The sequence below is a fragment of the Asterias amurensis genome, chromosome 15 (genome assembly GCF_032118995.1).
Source record: "Asterias amurensis chromosome 15, ASM3211899v1".
Taxonomy (NCBI): domain Eukaryota; kingdom Metazoa; phylum Echinodermata; class Asteroidea; order Forcipulatida; family Asteriidae; genus Asterias; species Asterias amurensis.
Window position 1 is genome coordinate 538,880 of NC_092662.1, and position 21,643 is coordinate 560,522.

The 21,643-nt window shown below is 37.9% G+C and overlaps 1 protein-coding gene across 1 annotated transcript; it reads right to left on the reverse strand.

Moving 5' to 3' along the window:
- Positions 1-388: 388 nt before the first annotated feature.
- LOC139948344 (uncharacterized) lies at positions 389-21,344 on the reverse strand. The gene is made up of 16 exons (XM_071946481.1): positions 21,136-21,344; positions 20,679-20,869; positions 20,076-20,290; positions 19,487-19,666; positions 19,059-19,234; positions 18,554-18,690; positions 17,402-18,329; positions 17,020-17,151; positions 16,732-16,848; positions 15,998-16,050; positions 14,539-14,624; positions 14,040-14,119; positions 12,210-12,304; positions 11,763-11,834; positions 9,430-9,500; positions 389-2,518 (listed from the first exon to the last, which is right to left on the reverse strand). Exons 1-16 carry the CDS (start codon positions 21,187-21,189, stop codon positions 2,397-2,399), a joined length of 2,709 nt encoding a protein of 902 aa, XP_071802582.1. The 5' UTR covers positions 21,190-21,344; the 3' UTR covers positions 389-2,396.
- Positions 21,345-21,643: the final 299 nt, after the last annotated feature.

Sequence of the window (21,643 nt, forward strand, 5' to 3'; positions counted from 1 at the left end):
GAGGGCCGTAGTTTTCCCTTTCCAGCACTGATATTAAAGCCTAAATCCGCAGTTTATTATAGTGGCTAAGAATGGAAGGCAATTAGCTGCTATATCAGAGTGCAGTTAGTTCTGTTAGAGGACAACCCGGCTGTTCAGAAACAGCAGAATGTGTCAAATCCTCAAGGGTTCACTGTACCGTCACAAAATGTTCCTACAACAGCAGACTTACTTTAAATTTACAGAGAATAGGAGCACACTGTTTAGAGACTGCATATGTTTTGTATATTCACAGAGAAATAGGAAAACGGCAACTTCTGCTGTTCATTTTTGATTCTTTCCAACAAAAAAGCTACTGTGAATTCACACAAATTTTTTACAGTGTAGAATGAGGCACGTATAGATCGAAGCATGATCGAAGTGATCGCTAGCTTGCATGCGCCTACAGCGCGCATCGAGTATTTGCGATAGATGATTGTAAAGTCAGGGTAGGGGAATAATGGTCAACATGTTCAAATAAATAAACAGGAGATTGACATATTTATGCTTTAAAAGTTAACTGTAAATTGAGCGATATTGTACTCAAAGTTCTCAGATTTCAACCATGTATCTGTGTATATCTCCCCCACTGTTTGTGGCAGTATTCAATTACCATTCGGGAGGGGAAACACAGGATCGTGTACTCCAGTTGCGTTCATTTTTTTCAAATCATGTTTTTTTTTTAAGAAACTGTTACTCTACATTTTATGATGATTTATTTTTCTAAATTACGACATGTGTGCCAGGCGAATAGCTTGCGTGAAATTGATTGGTGTAATAAGGCATTTCTGCTTCGTGATCATAATTCACAAAAATATTTTGGCATTTATTACGATGGGTTATTTACATAGTCAAAAACATAAGACGGGGAAAAATTCAAATCAAACACGTGTTCCTTGCGAATAAACAGGAAGTCTGCCCTGTCATGTTTTTTTGAATGGCTGATGTAAAACCATGGCAATCGATGATTTATTTTATACCAATTTATCTAATGATGCTTCGCGTATGACTTCAAGGAAACTAAATGTTTCTGAGAAATAATAGGACGCATTCTTTGTTTGCTATAAAGCACAGTGTACTCCCCTCCCACTCCTATTGTGTCTTCAGATCATCACAATAAGTACACAAACCGTTTAACAAGGACTCCCCTCCCACTCCTATTGTGTCTTCAGATCATCACAATTAAGTACCCAAACCGTTTAACAAGGGCCGGTTATATGAACTTAGTCAAAAATGAAAGAAATCAAACAAAATAAAATGGACAAAAAACATTATGACAGTTAACTTAATACAAACAAAAACTACAAACATTTATTTGTGGAAATCTGATCTCTCAAAAATAAAAGTTGCTTTCAAAACAATTTTATGTAAAACATAAATCTTTAACCACACGGCAAAAACAGTATATTTCAAGATGGAACAATATTTATATATAATATTTATCTCCTATACCTACTATAATATATTATAAAATATATCAACTGTAATTGCAATACAAAAATTACGTAGTAAAAAAGGCACATCTTTCTGTTTCAGTTATGGATCAAGTTTGTTGCCAGAACGTGCGAAATTGAACGTTTTTCCTCCACTCCAAATATTAAAATTAAATTGAAGGGGGATTGGAGGGGGGTGGTAAAGCAGAGTGACACATTCCCACGAATTGTTGAAATGACACATCGCAGGCATACACTAATAAACTAATAATACTAAGCCAAGTATCATAGAGTTGCTTAAGCAGAATATAATGCTTAATCATTTTCTTCTAAGCAAAGATATGGTGAGAACCGATTCTGCAAATGTTGCATATGGAATGGTTTCTTAGCTGACAACTTTTACTGGATAGCATATGTTTTAGCCCAAATGTTTTGTGCTTAGTTGTTTGTTTGTTTGTATGTTTGTTTGTTTGTTTGTTTATTTGTTTGTTTGTTGGGGGTGTTTGTTATAAAAAATAAATATAAAAAAAACAGAGTAAAAACAAGAGTGACCTGCTTAGGGGTTTCCCCCAATGATGGTGACTGGGGTTTCCCCCATTGATGGTGGTTACTACCCAAGTCTGAAGAAGAATGACGAGGGTTTCAATAAAGGTACAAGTTTACCCAAACTATGATATATTCCCAATTAGGGACCAGTTGGTTTGGTTGCCCAAGACACTGTGAAGTATCTATAGATTTACACAAGAATTGAGATAGCAATAAAATAGCTCCTGAATTGGGATAGCTACCTGATTAGTAATCTTTGATTGACAATTCTCCAGAAGTCTCCCGTTATCTTACTATTTATCGGCCGAGTGTCAATCAAACCAAGGTTGGCGCTGATTGTTTCTCAAAGTCTGTGTTTGTTACTGGTAGAATTATATCCTCATTGGACCAGTAAGGGTACTACCTCGTTTTGACTTTGACCTTTCTCTTACCGGTGCTTTTCTTCTTCTTGCTCCGCGGCGGTCGGGCGGCCCGCTTAGCCTCCATCTCAGCCTGCAAGGTCATACGATCATTAGCTCTTACTGCAAGATGAAAAGGAAACTTTCATCAGTTTCAAAATAACTCCTTGTGGGAGTCTGCAGAGTTCCCTTTATAGGATGGGAAGATAATCTAAACAAACAACAACTGTACGCGAGTGAGTAGATCAAATAATACATGCTCAAATGACATTTAATACTCGCCTGTTTCTGTCAGACATTGCTTTTTAATCTACCCCTTAATTGTTTACTTTTTATTATCTTTCTGTGGTTGTCTAATGTTCTTCATGTCTTTATAATTTTATTTTAAATAATAATGGATTTTTAATATATGGCCAGGGATATTGGAATTGAAGGCCTTCGGGTTACAGTTTTTTGGTAAACTTTTTAATTCCAGGCATATGTCCCTGGTTTTTGTTTTGTTTTGTTTATGTTTGTATTTTGTATGTGTTTTTATGCCGAATAATTAATAATAATTATAACATCTAATAAATCAAACTTGACACTTATAGTAGAACGATGACACACTGTCGTACATTCAATAATACAAGCACAATTGACAACTTGCGTAATACTCAATAGTTTCTTTTGTCACTAGTTTCTTTTGTCACTAGTTTCTTTTAGCCTTCAAGAAAGACCCTGCTATGGTTGAAATGTCAGGCCCCAGAAAAAGATAAAATAAATAAATGACAATATACCAACTAAGAAATCAATCAATTTTCCTCACATTCATAAATATTTGTCATTGTTGTTCAACCCCAAACATTTAAATTTTACCCAGACAGGTTTATGTGTATTTAACACAAAGTAGACCGTTGAAACACACCGAGAACATATTTCTTCGGTCATTTTCCAAACATCAAGCAAACAACCGTTTTTCATTTTCTGTTAAAGCTCTTCAGGAAAATTAGCTGCCAGAAGCTCTCCAAGACAGTCCAATGTTTTTTTGACGAATTTGTTTTTCTTTTTCTGGGATGTCCTTTCAAAGTCTAATTCACTAATGGGTTTTTGTCTTGCCTGCCGTCAGCCAAATGAGCGGAGTGGCAGGGGGGGGGGGGGGGGCAACACCAATGACGGAAATGAAGGTTTATGACAATGAATACCCTGCATATAGGAGATAGGCAATTTTGCAAAGAAAATGAAAGCCAGTTTTGGACAGCATAAGGACCATCTCTACCATGGTATGATTAAAGCCACTGAACATATTTGGTAATTGTCAACTTTTTATGCAGTAGAAGAAGAAAAACTGCCTTGATGGCCTTGCCCTTTCAAAAACAAAGCAAACACGCCTGGATATCTTCTGGATTCCAAGAGTAATAAATATTTGTTTTCTTAATTGTGTGTAATACCTTAAAAGAAACCATAGGTTTCTTGAGTCTTTCAAAGAAGCCATTCAAACTTCCTATATTTATATCTGGCCTGATACTTCATAGAGGCAACAAAATGGATTGCCTCCATGCCCCCTGGTCATTGCCTTGGTGCCCTTGAAATGCTTGTGTAGAAATCTACAATTTTTTCATAGGGTGCCCTCTACCAAGGAGAAAATACCTCGGTGCCCTTGCTCTTTCAAAAACAACGTTTACCAGCCTGTGTTATTTATATTTAGTTCTTTTCATTGGCGGATTGTATTGTGCGACACCTTGAAGAAAGTTTAAATAAATTTCTCGAGTCTATAAAAATCAAGTCTGTAAAAGTAGCCATTCGAACACCGATAATTATATTTGTAGTTCTTAATTAACAATCATTTTTAATTGGCGAATTTCGGTGTGCAATACCTGAAAAGAAAGCTTACTACTTTCTTGAGTCTATAACAATAGCCATTCTAAATTTTGGCTAAAATTGGACAAAAACACACCAAGTATCTTTAAAGATGCTGCCAACCAACCAGAAACACCGGAAGGAACCCCTTCCCCTTTTGATACATGCACTGTTTTTTTAGGTGTGTTACACAACAAACAGGGACAACGGCTTTACGTCCCGTCCAACCGAAAGACCAAGTACCATGGTTAGGTGTTTTGCCTGGGACTCGAACCCACACTCTGCTGATCAGAAACACAAGAGTTGGAGTCCGGTGCTTTAAACCTCTAGGCCATGACAAGCCATATTTCAATTCTGAAATGAGTTTATTAACAACTACATGTGCCTTGGAGGTAAGCAGGGAATGAGGTGGGGACACAGCGGTGACTTCTACTTTCAATTAGTGGATACAGGGCACTGACGTGGGTTGAGTTCTTAATTGGTTTCAACATTTCCATGAGCCTGTTCTAGTCATTGTCAGAAGACAGAGGTCCGTAAATTACATAAAATCCATCACAGCATCTCCAGTGCATAGTGTGTACGTGCAGGTTGACACACACACAACCCTCGTTTATAATTCATCCGCTCACAAATCCTTTCTTCGTTTTCAGTCCAAAAAACTTAATGGCCGATGAATTTTTTATGGGAAACGATTTGTCACTTTATTTTGTCGAGTGAAGTAACATAACTAAATCTTGAGACAAGGATTCCCGTGAGAATCCTGTCTTATTAGGACTGCATCGTCAGTAAACCCACATGGGATGGGCAGCCTGGTGTTGAGCAAAACGTTTTCAATCATCTTAATTGCCTTTACATTGTTCAACACTCCACGCAACCTAATAACTTTTCATTTATTCTAATTGCACGCAATTACAACAACAGTTTTTTCTCACAAAAACCAAAAAAAAAATTGTACTCACTGCCCACTGCTAATTATGATAATTCGGAACTAGACTCCCTCAAAACAAGACTGATCCAGTAGTTTAAAAATAACTAATGTAGTCTGACATCCTGGTAGTCAAATAATAGTGGTGAGGGCCTCAGTGTGGACAGTGCCTGAAAATAGTGCACATTGCAGAGTAAAATATGACAAATCCGACCCCCCAAAATGGGTCCAGTACAAAGAATTGACAATAGAAGATGACATCAGGGTATGTGGGTCAACCGAATCAAAAATGGCAAACAAATCAAATAAAAGTGGCCTTTGAGAAGTCAAATTGGAAAATGACTTCATGATTGCAGGTCTGGACTTTCATTTTGCAAAGGGCGCATGGAAAATCTTTAAGTCTGTAATAAGACAATGTTGATCGGGCAAAAAAGGCCAAGACTAGGGCAACAGTGGTCTCTGTGGCGTCTGTAGTCACAGGCCTGTGGTTGCTATATATAGCTTTACGTGGAAAGACTCTACATCATTATCTGTGACACTCCTATTATTGCTAGTTTGTACATCAATGCATCATCGACCGTAGAGGAGGCTTTGGGGAAATGAAACATCTTTAATCAAAGGACAAATTAGGAGTGGACTTATTCAATATGAAGCACCTGTGGGAATGCTCAGTGAGGTAGCTTTAAAGGTAGGGTCATATGTATGTAGATCAGTGAATACTCAAACACATTATTGACCATTATATTTACTTTGTGTGAGCAGCACTGTAGCTGTATTTAAACTATTTTAAGGTAAGGTTCCCTTGTAGGTTTTTTTGGAAAACTAAAAATACTAAATGTTTAACTTTTTGTTGTTGACATATTGACATACTACTTTTTATTCAATAGGCCCCTATACTCTAGAAAACTGAAAAACAAAATAAATCCTCAAATGAAGCAGACATTTAAAGGAACTGGGGCCGGTTTCACAAAGATCTCAAATTGGTCGTAACTTCAAATCAATCAAAGTTGCTAAGTAAAGTGTGATGTCACAAAACAAATCTCTATGTTGTTTTGCGATGAATTTTATTGCTTTGTGAAATCGGCCCCTGGACACGTTTGGTAAAAAGTAAAAGTATACTAGCATTAAAACTGATTTGATAACATGCAACGTAGAGCTGTTGATAATATAATACCTTGTGAGAATAGACTCCCTCTAAGATAACACCCTTTTAGAAAAAGAGCTAATTTCTCATTAAAATATTTGATACATAGAAAAACTTCAGCCCCAAGACCTTCCTCAGGCATCAAAATGCACACCAATTTTTTTAAATTTTTTTAATTATTATTTTACTACCAACTTCAATGACCAATGGAGCTCAAATTGTATGCATATGTTGGGATACATTGAGTCTTTGACCAATAGTGTTCAGTGCCTTTAAGGTTAATGCTCTCCCAACGCAGGAGTTTGCAATGGCTTTTCCCGATTCCTTCATGCCACTCTGTAGTTCAAACAGATGAGGCAATGTTTGCCAAAACCCAATCAGGCACGAAATGTCTGCAGAAATCCCAGTAAACGCAGGCATGAAATTGGATCCTATAGGGTAGCTGGGTATTCTCCCAGAAACAAAGCTCGTTTATTTGTTTCTATTACTTTAATTGCACATTGAAAGTTGAATTTGCAGTTAGTTTTTTATCCACCAAACAAGGGTATTTTTTTTTTTTTTTTTTTTTTTTTTAAACATTGATAAGTTTGCAGAGTTTGCAGGTTTTCCAGCATTTTCCAGGGTAGAACCTTGAGCCAATTGGATGAACAATTTGACACAATGGAGTGGACTTTCGGTTTTTGATCTATTGGACGCTGAGCGGCGCAGCCAATTTGCAGAAGTCACCTACGGGGGAGACAACAGCTATTGGCATTGTGGTGAAGATGGCACTGAGATGATGACCATTGGCCTGTAACTCTGGAAATTTCAATGACGGTCGAGCGATTAAGAGTACCCGACTCAAGCTCTCAGGTTTCTGGGTGTGGGTTCGAGTCCCGCTCGTGACACTTGTCTGTCCATATAAGCAAGGCACTTAACCACTATTGCTTCGTCTTTCAGATGGGATGTAAAGCCATAGGTCCCTTTTGAAAATTCTTAAGGGGCACCAAGGCCAAGACCAGAGGCAACAAAGGCCATGGCCCTCGTGGTCTGCAGGTAATTCCAGGACTGTAGTTTGCATCGCATGGTTGAGACTACAAAGGATCGTCGAATGGCATCTTTTTTGAGAACGAGAACATGGAAATGAGTGTTCTCTTTTCAAAAACCAATGATGTATTACACTTGTAAAGGGTTTTTATACCTTTAGTAGATCAAGTTTTTGACCATGACATGAATCCCTACTCACTGTGAATGAAGATGTATGTAATAATTAACCTGTAGAAGTTTCAGCCTCATAGTCGTCAAGATTAGCATTCAAAAACAATTCCCTGAGATGAAAACTATTTTGAAAATGTTTTTCTCATTTCAAAAAAACTACAACACCTCAGCAAGTAATATTTTAAGGAAACTTTCTACCATCATTATTTTTAAACCTTATAAAATAAATAGAAATCTGTGGACGATTGTGTTTTGTGTGGGACAAATAGTACCTATAAATCCTTTAAGAGGGTATTTTGGTAAGATTAGGATTCGACGTTGATGCATGCAAGGGAGCTATTCACGACCAATGGAGAGCGAGCTGACAATCCTAGATTTCGATCAAGCTCTGTTAGAATTTATTGATGATATCACAGTCAGTGGAACATGCAATTAGCGTGATGGATGACTTTACTAAAGCCAATTGACAATGAGACTCTTAACGACTACAGTATTTATATTAGAAACTTGGTGCCTTAATCCACGAATGCCGGGCAACAATTTGCTCAGCAACTTGTTATTCATGATTTATTTATATGAAATCTCCAGCAAGACGAGTTCTCAAAGAACAAATCTACACAACATAATAGACATATCTACATGGTGTTCCTGCAAACTGAATTATAGACATCTTAAAACATACAATATGAGGACATTTAGTAGTAAGGTAACCGGCTAAAACACCATGTGCAATCAATATAGACTATGACTGGTTTCCTTATGATTTTACTCGGCAGAGACATTTATTCGTATATGATTCTTGATTTATTGCCATTCTCAAATAAGATTATTATTTTGCAAACTGTTTCACACCTTCAGATTTTCATTTAAAAAAATAGAAATATCTTTGTGAATTATTTAATTTTTGTATTTTATGAATTTTTATTGGGGGAGGGGATCGATTGGGAAGGAGCATGTCTACTTGTCCAGTTGGAAAACTAACTCATAATTGATCTTGTTTTGTTTAATTTTATGACTTTCTTACACAATTTTAGCTCTTTTAACCCGTTTCTGTAACCCTTCAAAGACAACTCAGTTCTGTATTTCATCACCTAATCTTGTTGATATTTTGCACTGCTGTTTTCAGGTAAAATGTCTGGAAATTTAACCCCAAGTAACAAGCTTTCATTTTGAAGATATTGCACACATAATCTGTCAATGATCAGGGCAGAAAATTTGAAAACTATAAGTGAATCGTTGTCAGTCCTCACACTATCCCAGGTCCATAAACGATTTTGCATTGTCCATGCCACTTGAGAATTTCGGTATGTTTTTCACTTTGAAAATAAAGAGCATCATCAGCATCAGAGAAAAACAGTTTTGAGATTGAAATACTTGATCAAGTTACAAACCACAGGGGAAACTGACTGGCGACTACCCACAAAGAGCTAGAGCTTGGATTATAAAGCATCGGTACGATAATCAGGATGCTGTTGGCCCATACCCAACTGTTATCAGGTTATCTTTGTCCAATCCTAACTTATTTACAAATTCTCTTGTGATTTATAACTTGATATTTGAAATATTTGAAAAGTTACATCCCCTGAAGGTGGTCCCCTGGCTGCCGCTTCCCAGGTTTTATCGTAAACTAATCCCTAGCTACGAGGCAATTACAGGTTGAATAGCTTGTGACAAGCGCCCCCAACCAAGCATAGATATTGACAAATTAGGCAGACTGCCAACATAGGGCTGGATAGCTCAGGTGGTAGGGCGCAGCGCCACGTTAAATCGGAGGTCGTTGTTCAAATCCCGCTCCAGTTGATTCTTCTTTGCTCAACCCCCCAAAATGTCTTTCCACAAAAATTTGGCCATGCAACTTTAATATAATTTGTATTGCAGGAAAGTAGCCCTGTATTGAAGCAAGTTAACTCAATGACCAACAAAGGTACTCACCTAATGCCCTCTCCGCTAACTTGTACTTCCGAAAGAGATTTCCGAGCCAGGCTTCGGGCTGATTCAGTAAGCTTCAGGGAAAGTTCACAAATAAAGATAGCAAAATTAATGCATTGATATTAACCCTGTAAGATCTGTTAAAATTTGCCATGATGACATAAAGATTTCCCGGCAGGAAAGATAAATCTAAAGCTCATGGGGAAAGTACCTCATAGAAGAGTCATTTCATTCACATCCTCTAGTTTTCAATAAACACAATCAATTTCATTCCATGGTTTATTTCAATAAACATTATAACAAATGGATGGGTTCAACGTTCTTGTCAAAATACTATGACAGTTTTGTTGCTGTTTTCTCAGCAGGTAGAGGCTGTATATTATGCTGAAACTTTAACATGAAACTGTTATTTTATCTTATTAATAATTTTGTCCATAAATCAGCATTACGTAGACAAACAAAATCTATAACCCAACCTTTTCAGAGACATTAAGAAAAACACAAATGAATTATAATTTATATAATTTATCACAATTAAACCTTGGTGCAAGTCATAATTATGAAAATTAATTAATAATAACATGAAGAAACTGTGTCTTATATGACACAGTTAAGATTAATATATCATAATTATGATTTGGTTCAAGTCATAATTTTATCTTTTTATCCAATTAAATGCAGTGGACACTATTGGTAATTACTCAAAATAATTATTAGCATAAAACCTTACTTGGTAACGAGTAATGGATAGAGGTTGATGGTATAAAACATTGTGAGAAACAGCTCCCTCTGAAGTGCCATAGTTTTCGAGAAAGAAGTAATTTTCCACGAATTTGATTTCAAGACCTCAAGTTTAGAACTTGAGGTCTCGAAATCAACCATCTAAACGCACACAACTTCGTGTGACAAGGGTGTTTTCTCCTTTCATTATTATCTCGCAAGTTTGATGACCGATTGAGCTCAAATTTTCACAGGTTTGTTACATTACGCATGTGTTGAGATACACCAACTGTGAAGGCTAGTCTTTGACAATTACCAATAGTGTCCACTGCCTTTAAGTCATATTTATGAGATATAGAAGTAAGAAGTCATAATTATGACTTTGTAATTCCTCATAATTAAAAGATAAAAGTCACAACTCTTTTTTTTTCCCATAACAACTCTTTAAATGTTCTTTCTCTTTCAATGTCCCTTTAAAGTTTATATGAAGTAATTTTTGCCTTGTCCGGTAATTTTGTTTCGTATTCGGCTGATATTAATTAATGACAAGGCTATTTGATTAGGTTTCACTCTAGTCCAGACATGAATATGAGAATATTTATAGTTACTCAGCTCTTTGGATTGGGCAAATGTTTCTGACCAAATTTCATGGTTCTGCTTACCGCCAAACTCTGCGCTTACGATCACCATTCTCCACGAAAGTATGCCTAGTAATGTAAGGCAAGCATGCTCACAAGCAAAAGTTCCTTGCTAACACATGAAATACGCTTAACGTAAGCGCAGAATTTCCTTCTTCCGGAAGCGCGGCTACTTTGTTTACTTACGGTCAGCAGAGCCATGGAATTGGCCCCTGATGAGCATGGGGACTCATGCATCCCGAACGCCCCAACCAAAACACTCCACAAACACATGTAGTCCACACATCCTGAGGGAGCCCAAATCATTTTTACAGCCAGTGCAACTATTGTAACCCCTTGGGTTATGCAACTTGGGCAAGATTAAATAAATCTATTTAACAAACAATTATCAAAGTATTCTTCTGAATTAAGAGTTGTTGACTTCGCTTTGATAAGCCCTTACAGTACGAATCTCAATTGCTGATCTAATTAAAGTGTTTTGTTAAAAAAAGGTTGCCTTCAAAACGAGAAGGCTGTCAAAGGGAGAGGGTGGGTATAATTTGACATTTTTTTTAATCATTGTAGTCATATGTTATTAATATCAGCTGAAAGGTATTGATTCCTGATCAAATTTCTAAAAGCTACGGATTATTGTTGAGCTATGTTCCGGAAACTACTGTCAAAACATCTGAAAAGAAAACTTATAAAAAAAATAAAAAATAAGCATATCAACAATAATAACAAAGGCCGCAGGAACAATTAATAGAGTTTTATAAACTGATTATCGAATCCCACCCGAGTAATATGCCTGTGATATTTTTTCACAGGACTCAGGAAAGTTCTGAGTATACAGTGCTGACACACATCGGTGTATGGTAGACCAAATAAGAACACAAATTATTGTTCAGAACGGCCTAGGTGAGTGGAACCACCTTTCGAGCCCTCCTAAACAGCTCCAATATACAAGTGTTTTCTATTAAACAGAAGCTGTTGACTTACCCGAGGGAAGTTTTTTGTGGCAGGTCTGCTACGCAGTCATCATATCCTCTTTGTGTGGGTGGTAAAAGTCCCCTGTGGAAATAGAACAGCAACACAAATAATCATGTACCGGGTAGTAGCCTTGGCACATTATTAGAAACTTGTGCATTTAACTTGCCCCCGGGAAGTTTTACTAGGCCAAATTTTAACATGTTTATGTAAACAAATTATCTTTCTGATTTAATGGTAGAGAAAATAACCATCTTGTTGGTTAAATAAAATTACATACACAAACTCCAAAGTATATCAGACTATTTTAAAAATGTCTTCTCCACATTTGAAAATGAAAGTAGGGGGGACATTGTTAAGTAGCCCACAGGGCAAGTTGAGAAGTGATGTTAACCAGCCCATAGTAGTTTTACACTAGACAATGTATGATATGTGATATGAGCTTAGGGCTCGTCCTACCTTGCCAGGGTTTGGGCGGAAACATTGACGCCACGCTCTAACAATTTTCTATGCATGGTCTCCATTTCTTGCTCTTGTACACTCAGTGGTATTACCTGTGAAGATTATAAAACAAATTAAAACTTAAAAATGTCTAGGTACAGGGCAAACACAGAGGTCTAGAGACTGCTTTCAAATAACATAGGTCGTTGGTTTGAATCCCACGTTTGATGTTTCTAGCAGTGGAGTCAGCACCTTTTAAAACCAACACCAGGTGCTACATAAATGGGTCTCAAAAAAAGGAAAAAAAGTCTAAAAAACCCTAAAAAGCACTCCGAGACAAAATGGAGCTCCCACAAATTACGTAACATATAGGGGATGACATAACAGGGCTTGTTCACAAATCCTTTTGAAAGAAACCAAGAAGGGTCTTTAAAATCTGTTCATGTGTGAACCCAATCTCCTTATTCATCCTTAGACATTTTAAATGAATATCAGCAAAGATAACTTGTTGCTACTGTCGTTCAAGCTGGTCGTTAAGTGTTTGCGAGGACAAATCAAGAGAGTATCAACGTCACACAAATCGAGAGAGTATCAACGTCACAGACTGATCAACTGATCAATAGATGAGATTAAATCCCTTTGTGGCTGGCGTGTCTACTTCATCAACCCCACTCCACTGAACTGCCTTATCCACATTACTCAGTTTCCATGGTAACAAGCATCTACAATGACAGCTGACCGCCTTGCTTGCCCAGGAAGTTGAATATGTTTTGATAGCTGTGGTTTTTTGGGAGCTTGTTTTGACAAAGATTACCTGGAGGGAAAGCATCAGGATTGCCGATATAAATTTCCCCTTAAATAATCCCCACATTGACACAAAGACCTCTTCAAGGACTTATAATATGACGAGTAAAAACCACTTTGGGCTTTGTCTCTTGGGAATTTATTTCATAATATATCACTTTCTGGCTTCAGAGTAAAACTGGTTTGAGTTGAAAAGGGATAAAAATGTGTGTCACTTTCCAGTTCTGGAGTCATCAATGAAAGGGCAAGGCCATTTTCATTTTGCAAAGGGCACTTCAATTGGAAAAAATCTTAAAGTCTTTGGGAAACTTTTGAAGGTGGACCGAGGCCATGACCAGAGGACAACGGATTTCATCGGAGGTCATTGGCCTCTGTGGCTTCCATTCAGTAAGGCTTGACTTTCAGAGGTCATCGGAGGTCATTGGCCTCTGTGGCTTCCATTCAGTAAGGCTTGACTTTCAAAAAGATCTAAGTCTTACTTCAAAAATTACCAATGAAAAAATGGATGATCAATAAGAGAAGTGTCGCATTTTCAAAACCGAAGAATGTTGGTTGGTAAAAATCGCAATCTGCATGCACATTTCTATTTCAAAATGCTGAAAAATATAAAAATAGCAACAGTAAAAGTAATACGCAGTTGTTGTATAGTCCTTTATCACACTCGACGGGCATCTCAAAGCGCTAAAATGTTTTTTCTACATTTGAATTATAGGACCAATTTATTTTATGTATACTTGAGGTGATACAGCACAATCTGCAGTCAGCCATAGATTTGTGGACAAGTCATTAAATGTTTGTCACAGTGCATGCTCACATGTAATTATACTGCTCCCACGATACTAGCTTCTCACTACTGGCTGGTAAATGGGACGGTAGTTGCGAGAGCATAATTGCTATCACCGCGCCAAACATTTAACGACTTGTCCATAAGTCTACAGCCATCCTTGCCAGCAACACTATGGTTCATCGTTTTCCGCTAATGATAAGTGCATCACACACAAGACTTAAAGTGTAAAGAAACTAAAATAACAAAAATACAATTACCATTGGTTCTTCTTCAGAGGACTCCGAGACCGGTTTCTTTGGATACCAGAAGACTGGTTTAGGCTCCTCAACGGCAACAACTAATTCAAGAAAAAAAACAAATTAAATGGTGGACATACAAGGTATTTACTTAATATGTATACTATTATTATAAGTTAATTAAAAATACTGCAATACAGCAGCTAAATGCCCAAATGTAGTTTACAAAATAACCAGTAATTTTAATTATTTCAAAACTAGTTGACAACATTAGCAGTTTATAACGTAACAAATACACACAAAAATGAATTGAATTTACATTAAGTCTATAGTATTATTATTATTATTAATTCAAAGTCCCGTTGAAAACAGTCACCAGTGTCGTTCCAAGGCTTTATATCAAAATTACTTTCTCCCTAGAAAAATTGTAAACAAATAACAATGACTGGAGGAATAAAGTTGTCACACACAGACTTGAAATTCAAAGTCAACACTGCTCGCAAGATGTTTCAGATTGTACCTTGCTTTGTGAATTTCTTCTCCTTTTTCAACGACCCATCTCTTAGAGCTTTTACTGCCTCTCTGTTCCTCTTGTAGTCAACAAACCTACAGACAGACAATTTCCAACTCAAATTAAACAAACAACACAATGCAATCTTAGATTGGACTCCAGCGATGCCACAACATGCCACATGTTATTGATAGTGTGGTTAAATTTTCTTGCCAAAAATGCTTGTCCAAATGTTTTAGGGTTGAACCATGGAGGTGGTTGAACAAAGAAAACTTTTTAATAGTGCTATTTTTTTTTATTGCAATTCATTATTGTTTGTTTTCCACCAGTCCTGTTAATTTGTGTTTTTTAATATCTTTTTTTAATTCTACCTGAATTTTATTTTTTAGTTTTACTATTTAATTATTGTAAATCATGTGTAATTTGGCCTGTGGGCCACGAAATGTGATTCCAATGAAATGAAATGAAATGACTAGAGCAGGATTTGAACTTTGGAACCCTGGATCAGTATCCCTCGTGGTGTATATTTGTACTTGATATATTTGAAGAAACAACAATGCATATCTGTCTGCTGCCGCTACTCAGGTTGTATCGTACACTTTGGTGTGATTCCTGGCTATACAGCAGTTACAGGTTGAATGGCTTCTAATTGGCACCCTCGAACAAAGGTAAATTGACAAATAAGAAGACTGCCAACATAGGGCTAGATGGCTCAGTTGGTAGAGTGCCAGCATGTTGCGCAGGTCATAGGATCAAGTCAATTTGTCTTTGCTCAATCCAAAATTATTTGAAATTTACCAAGTTATGAAATTATATAAATATGAAAAATTGTGTAAAATGGTTAACAATGTCCTTGTGGTCTGCAGATGAAGCTCCGAAGGTATGTGTTTTATATTTCAAGAGTTTATAGACACTTTGAGTCCAGACACAACTCCAAGAAATCTACAGGCGGATTTTATTAGAACTAGGGCGAGGTCTTCCATTTCAGAGATAGTGATTTTTATTACTGGGCCATTTTAATTTTAATTTGATCTGGAGACATCCAAGCGCTTTGCATTCTCTGGAAAAGGCGCTCCGTAAATGCCAGCTTAATATTATTATCTGTATTGGTCAGTTCACCTCTTAAAAAAAAAAATTGAAGACCAAGGGAGGTCAAGGAACAAAAACCCCGATATAAATCAGGTCAAATCCAATCCTGCAGAAACTGCATTTATTTTTACAAGATTTTATCTATGATTAATGCGCAATTTATAAGTGCTTTTTAAGCGTTAAGAGGCACTTAAGTGTAAGTTGTAAGTATAGAGATAAACCCCTTCTCTTTAATGATAAGTGTATATGTCTTACACAACACATTGCTTAATGTCCCATCTGAAGGACAAAACAATTACGGTGTGAAGTGTTAAGCTCAAGGACAACAATATCAAAATGTAAACAAAAAACCGAAAGTAATAAATTGATGAGCACTTACCGCTTCTTTGGAGTTGTTGTGACAATTGCACTTGACTTTCCGTCAGTCCCCATCTAGTTCACAACAGAAAGACAAAAAGCATGCGGATAGATAAATAGATTTAGGCAGAAAATATCAAAGATATTATGTAAAAATGAAATTTATTGATTAAAACAAAAGAAACTGAGTGTTACCAAAGTCTATTTCAGTTTTGTGATGTACTTATTTGCCATTAGATAGAGTCCTTTATTATGTAAGTATGAACATTGCAAGTCTATCAATGTGTTAAGTGTTTTTTTATTTGATACTCTTTCACTGTAATTGCTTCGTCCTTCAGATGAGATGTTAAGTCATGTGTTGTGTCATGTAAAAGAACCAAGGACACGTCATAAACAGAGAAAAAGGGGCTTGTCTGGATGTTTCTGACAGTGGAAACAACTAACATTCAAGTGCCTTTTATCGCTCAAAAAGGCACTCAAAATTACACATCATTGACAGAAAAAAAAACATTATGTATGTGTACAAATAAATGCAAGTTCTGGAGACCTTTGATTAATTGTCCTGATTTGTCCTGAATTCAAGTTGTTTTCATGTTTGGTCTAGTTGGTAATATACTGCTCTAGAATTTCAAAGGTTGGGGGTTCGAATCCCCCTGAGTTATATATGCCTATTATTTTTTCACAGAAAGAGTATATGGTGCTAACACACAACGGTGTAGGTAAAACCAAAAGAAATATTCAACAATCCGTACTTACATTTGTTGGTGGTTTTGCTGAGTGTGGTCGTCGGCCGGTCTTGCCTGGACTTTTCCTTCCAGACGATGTTTCTGCGTCACGTCTTTTAATCGGGGCCGAGACCGGTCTGGTAGACACCTATACAGACAAAAGCGGAATTTGAAAATTTCAATTATGAAAAAATAGCAAAACATTAAAGGGAAACATTGCCAGAGCCTAGCTGGTGCTGAAGCCCACTCTGCATAAGGCTCCTGATGTAATACAAAACTTATAAAAAGATGAGGAGTTCAGTAAAGTTACTTCTCTTACCCTCCTAGCTGTAGCGATTGTTTCGGGTTTAGCTTTCCCCTCTGCTCCCTCCCCTGGGGTTGTGCTGACGTCTGTATCACCGTGTCTGTAACCCATTCTGGACTCAGGCCTCCCTGGAGAAGCTATCTTAACCTGAAGTTATAAAACAAAGAAGTTTTTCTCTTGGAATATTTGCAGAAAAGAATCAATAATTTTCATTAATCCACGCTGAAATGCAAGTTGCTGTGACTGGTTCACAGCTTACTCGTGCTTAAAAAACTTAAAAGCAAATAAAACTGCTAAGCAATTTTATCTGCTGATCACCTTTAGTTAAATAAGGCCCTGATCAGTCCAGATCTTTGTGCAAATAAAATTTGATGGAACATGAATCTCTGAGACTTACTGAGTTTGTTGCCTTCATTGGTCTTCGAACAGCACTATGTGTCTTTTGAGAGCTGTCCTCGTCACTTCCAGATTTCAGTTTCTTCCCTTCCGTCTCTTTCCCACTTTTGTCTTGACGATGCAGAGCAGACCGAAACGGCTCAGATGCTTGCTTGATCACTGACACCGATTTCTGCTCCATCAGTCCGCTCTCACCCAGCCGGATTGTCTTGGTCGTCAACACCGCGCCTTGTTGGGGATTACCGCTGGATGCTTCCCTCGACAACTCGTAGTAGTTCTTGCTCAGGGAGGACTGAGACACCTGTCTCACCGGTCTGGCATCGTCGTTTGACTCCTCATCAGTTAACTCCATCCGAGACATCATTGTTTCAACTTCAGCTCTCCTCATATGCAATTGAGCTGGCGCTCCATTCTCTCTATGGGAATGATCCACAGTGTCGCCATACTCCACTCCAACTCTTGCAACCCTGGGTCTTGATGACTTTGGTCTGGCAGTAGCTGGCCTTGAAGATGTTCGGGATGCGATGCTTTTGTCATTCGGATCAGAGTCATTCTGGTTTCTATTTGTCACAGCACTTTGTGGTCGTCGCTTTTCAAGAGGCGGGCGGGGAATGTAAGGTTTCAAAATGTCGCGGGGTGTTATGTCGATGGTCACATTACGCTCCTCGGCTATGTGAACAGAATGTTTGCCTCTGGATTTCTCAAAGGGGTCCCTCTTTTGACCATCATCCAACTCGTTCTTTGTTTCAGTCGAGTGCGTTGGAACAATCCTGATTTGACTGTCGGTATTTAGGGGTGTAGGTTGGTCCCTATAAGGGGGTGAAATGGGACTACCTGGGGCATCGTCAAGTTGAGTTAACACTTCACTTGTTACACTTTGAAGCTCAAGATCAGGTTGTGTTCTGTTGGGAGACGACTTATTGTCAGACCTAAACAAACAAAATCAAACCGACAGATTTTATTTTATCAGTTTTCTCTTCAACTTAAAAATATCAGTGGAAATTTGTACCAGTCAAAAATTTGTCAAACAAAATTGGTGGGAACCAATGACAAATTGTGTGCTGGTAGCCCCTTTTAAGCTTTCCTGTGCTTAGCAGAAATGGGTTGCTAGCTTTAAGAAATAACGATTTGAAGAGGAGTTTGGGGTTTTAACCTGTCTAGATCGCTCCAGTTCTCCTGTTCATCAGCATCATCCTCTTCTTCCTCACTATCTTCACCCATGCCAGGGATTGTCATAGACAACCTTACAGGTTCTGGGGTGGGGCGTCTCAGAAGCTGCGGAACTCCTGGCTATAAATTAAAAATTAAATATGTTTATGACAGAATTACAGGATTAGTATATTAGAATTGACCAAAAATAAAAAATAAAATAAAAAAAATGCTCTAAATCAATACGCATACTTTTCCGGTTATCACTGAAATGTAACTTAGCAAATTGCAGACCTGAGTGCATCTCGTTCAAAAGGACAAGGGCACCAAGGCAGTTTCTCCTTGGTAAAGGGCAAACTATGAGGAAATTGTAAACTTCTACTGGAGAATTCCAAGGGCACCTGCAAGAGGCAATTAATTACCAGGGGGCATAGAGGCAATTGCCTGTTGCCTCCATGAAGTATTAGGCCTACAATTGACTCACTGTTCAAAATTTCAACAAAGCAAACCTGATTAACGAAGATTTCTCTGTAGGGGGACTCCTGCCTTGCGTTGTCTCCACCCTCTGATGCAACGCCCTCTCCTTCAAGGTACGCCTCCTCATCATCTGGATTAGGTGAGCCCCGTGGCACAGGGGGAGGAGCAATCAGTGATGGATGGTCCCCAAATGCAGCAGAGAGTCTGGCTGTATAAACAGGTCAAGACAAAAACAAGTTGGTTTTTCGTTTTACGTACTTCTCTTAAACTGAATGGTACGGCCATCATTTGTGGATGTTTCCCTCCATCCTACAATCTGGACTGTTTTAGAGGATCATTTCCTGCCTCCAGCTCTCCCGAGTTATTTTCATGTTTAATCATTTTCTTCTTGTAGCCCCTTTACCTAGAGTGGTTTTGTTTGGGGCAAACTTGCAAAAAAATAATAAAATAAAACCTTTACCAAGATCAAGTTTTCCTGGACTAGGTTGATTTCTGATGAATTCTTCCAGAGTGCTCTCCACGTCCATCCTGCTGAGATCCTCCACGCCAAGCATCAGCTCAGCCAGGGCTGTCCCCGTCGTTTGTCTCGATCCTCTGCCGCTGGGTGGTCTACTCTTAGGGTCATACTTAGCTCCTTTTACTGTAAACCCCAAAATAAAACATTATTCAAGTCATTAATAACTAGTTCTCTTATATAGCGCAGTTAACAATAACCGTACCAATGCGCTTTACATTAGTGCCCTGGTCATTGGGTCAATAACATCCCTGTAATCTTTCTCATCTCCCTGGGGAGTATACAACCAAGCTGTTGTGGCGCTCAGAAGGCTTTTTAGTCGCACAAGTCCCCCAGGCTCAAGGCAGAGTCACACTGCAGTGATAAAGATCATGACGCAAAGATAACTCATTCATTTGGTTGAAATGCTCCACGCAAAATACGCACACGCTCATTCAACCAATAATGCGTTCTCTTTGAGTTGTGATCGTTATCATTTTTGTTATAGCTGGAGTGTGACTCGGCCTTAAGCCTTGAAGCTCACATATGTTCTTACCGTTTATAAATGCATCCAGCCTGCGCTGTGATGAGTCACCGGTATCTTTACCACTCTCAGTAGCAGAAGGCCTCCTCTGAGCTTGCTGATGGGTTGGACTGGGTGGTACCTTACGCCCACTCCAGGGGCGACGGGGGCCCTGGTTGCTAGTCTGACGAGTGCTTTGACGTTCCCCTTGTTGCTTTATGAGTTCAGGGATGGAGGCATTGCTACCCCTGGTGATACAAATGCAGGATACAATTGAAATTGATGAAAATGACTTCATTCTTTAACATACCCGACATCAAATGTTAGTTGCGTGTATAAAAAGAAAGTTTCCACAAAGCATCAGGGAAATAAAGACCCTGTTGACAATGCATTTTTATAATGTGTTGACAAATGACTGTGTCATTACTGAGTAAAAATAGGGCAAAAAAACAACTAAAATCTGCAGAACAGTATTTGATTTAAAATGTACATTTAGTAATGAGCTCCACTATCTGTTACGCCTGTAGACTCAAGACATGGACACTGCAGTTGGTGCAAAAATGTTGCAACTTTTAAAGTTGAGCGGACAAGTCCTAAACTCACAGCCCACAAGTTTTGTCAAGTAATTTTTATTACCAAGCTGTTGCTGTGGCAAGATGTGACTTGGTAGCTAGAGGTGGTGCTGTATCCAACTCGGTGTACACTTTACGGCTGGAACTTCCGGAAGATGGGCGCAGACTTTTTGATGAGGTTGGCGTCATGTCGTACACATTCGCTTGGAGCCTTTCCAGCCTTGACAGAGAAACACTACTCGGGCCCAACCAGTCCTTGGGAAATGGTTTTATTAAAATTTAAAGATGCACAACAATCAATTTTAAATTAAATAATTAGAAATGCAAACAAATGTTGAGAAAAGACTGAGGAGTGAAACCTTTTTAAGGCTTAATATCCGTTATATAGCCAAAATTTTATTTTCCCAATTACAACAATAACAAATGAACTGTAACTGATTAAACAGTCATACTACATTATACAATTACAATGTTATACAAAATTACAAGGTTTAATTTAATTTAATTCTTTAAAAACTTACCCGCGTAGCAAACTGCTGAATTCTATCATACTTTTGAGCTAGGGCATCTTCCATTGTGGCCCACTATTACAGGTTACAACAGACACTTCAAAAAAATACCTAGTTAATCATTTGCACATTTGTAAAAAAAAATAAAAACATTTGGAATTGACGTTTTCATACATGTCAGACGAACTCAAAAAGTGTAACTGAGCTGCTGCAGAAGTGTTTGTGGGTGACAGAGGTATTTATAAAGTGTAAAAACTTATGGCAAAGCCCTCCAAGTTACTGCAAATTAAGTTTCCTGCAGTTGAGCTTAACCCCAGTTTTAGCTAATAATGTATTTAAAGCGGTCGAATTATGACGAGAAATAAGTATTATTGCAAAAACTATTTCCTGCAAAAAAAACTAGTGATGTTGTCAGTCTAAAAGGCAAAAATAGTTCTTATAAAAAGCTGACTTAAACAAATTTACACAAACTTGAAGGGCTCGCGTCTGTAGAAACCTATTCCACAACCAACCTCGTCCT

Excerpts from the sequence above, each read along its gene's own strand:
- LOC139948344 (XM_071946481.1), bottom strand. The coding sequence starts at position 21,189 with ATGGAAGATGCCCTAGCTCAAAAGTATGATAGAATTCAGCAGTTTGCT. Across the intron at positions 19,667-20,075 it reads GCTGGATGCATTTATAAACG|TAAAAGGAGCTAAGTATGAC; the intron begins GTAAGAACATAT and ends TGGGGTTTACAG. Across the intron at positions 14,120-14,538 it reads GAAGAAATTCACAAAGCAAG|TTGTTGCCGTTGAGGAGCCT; the intron begins GTACAATCTGAA and ends TTCTTGAATTAG.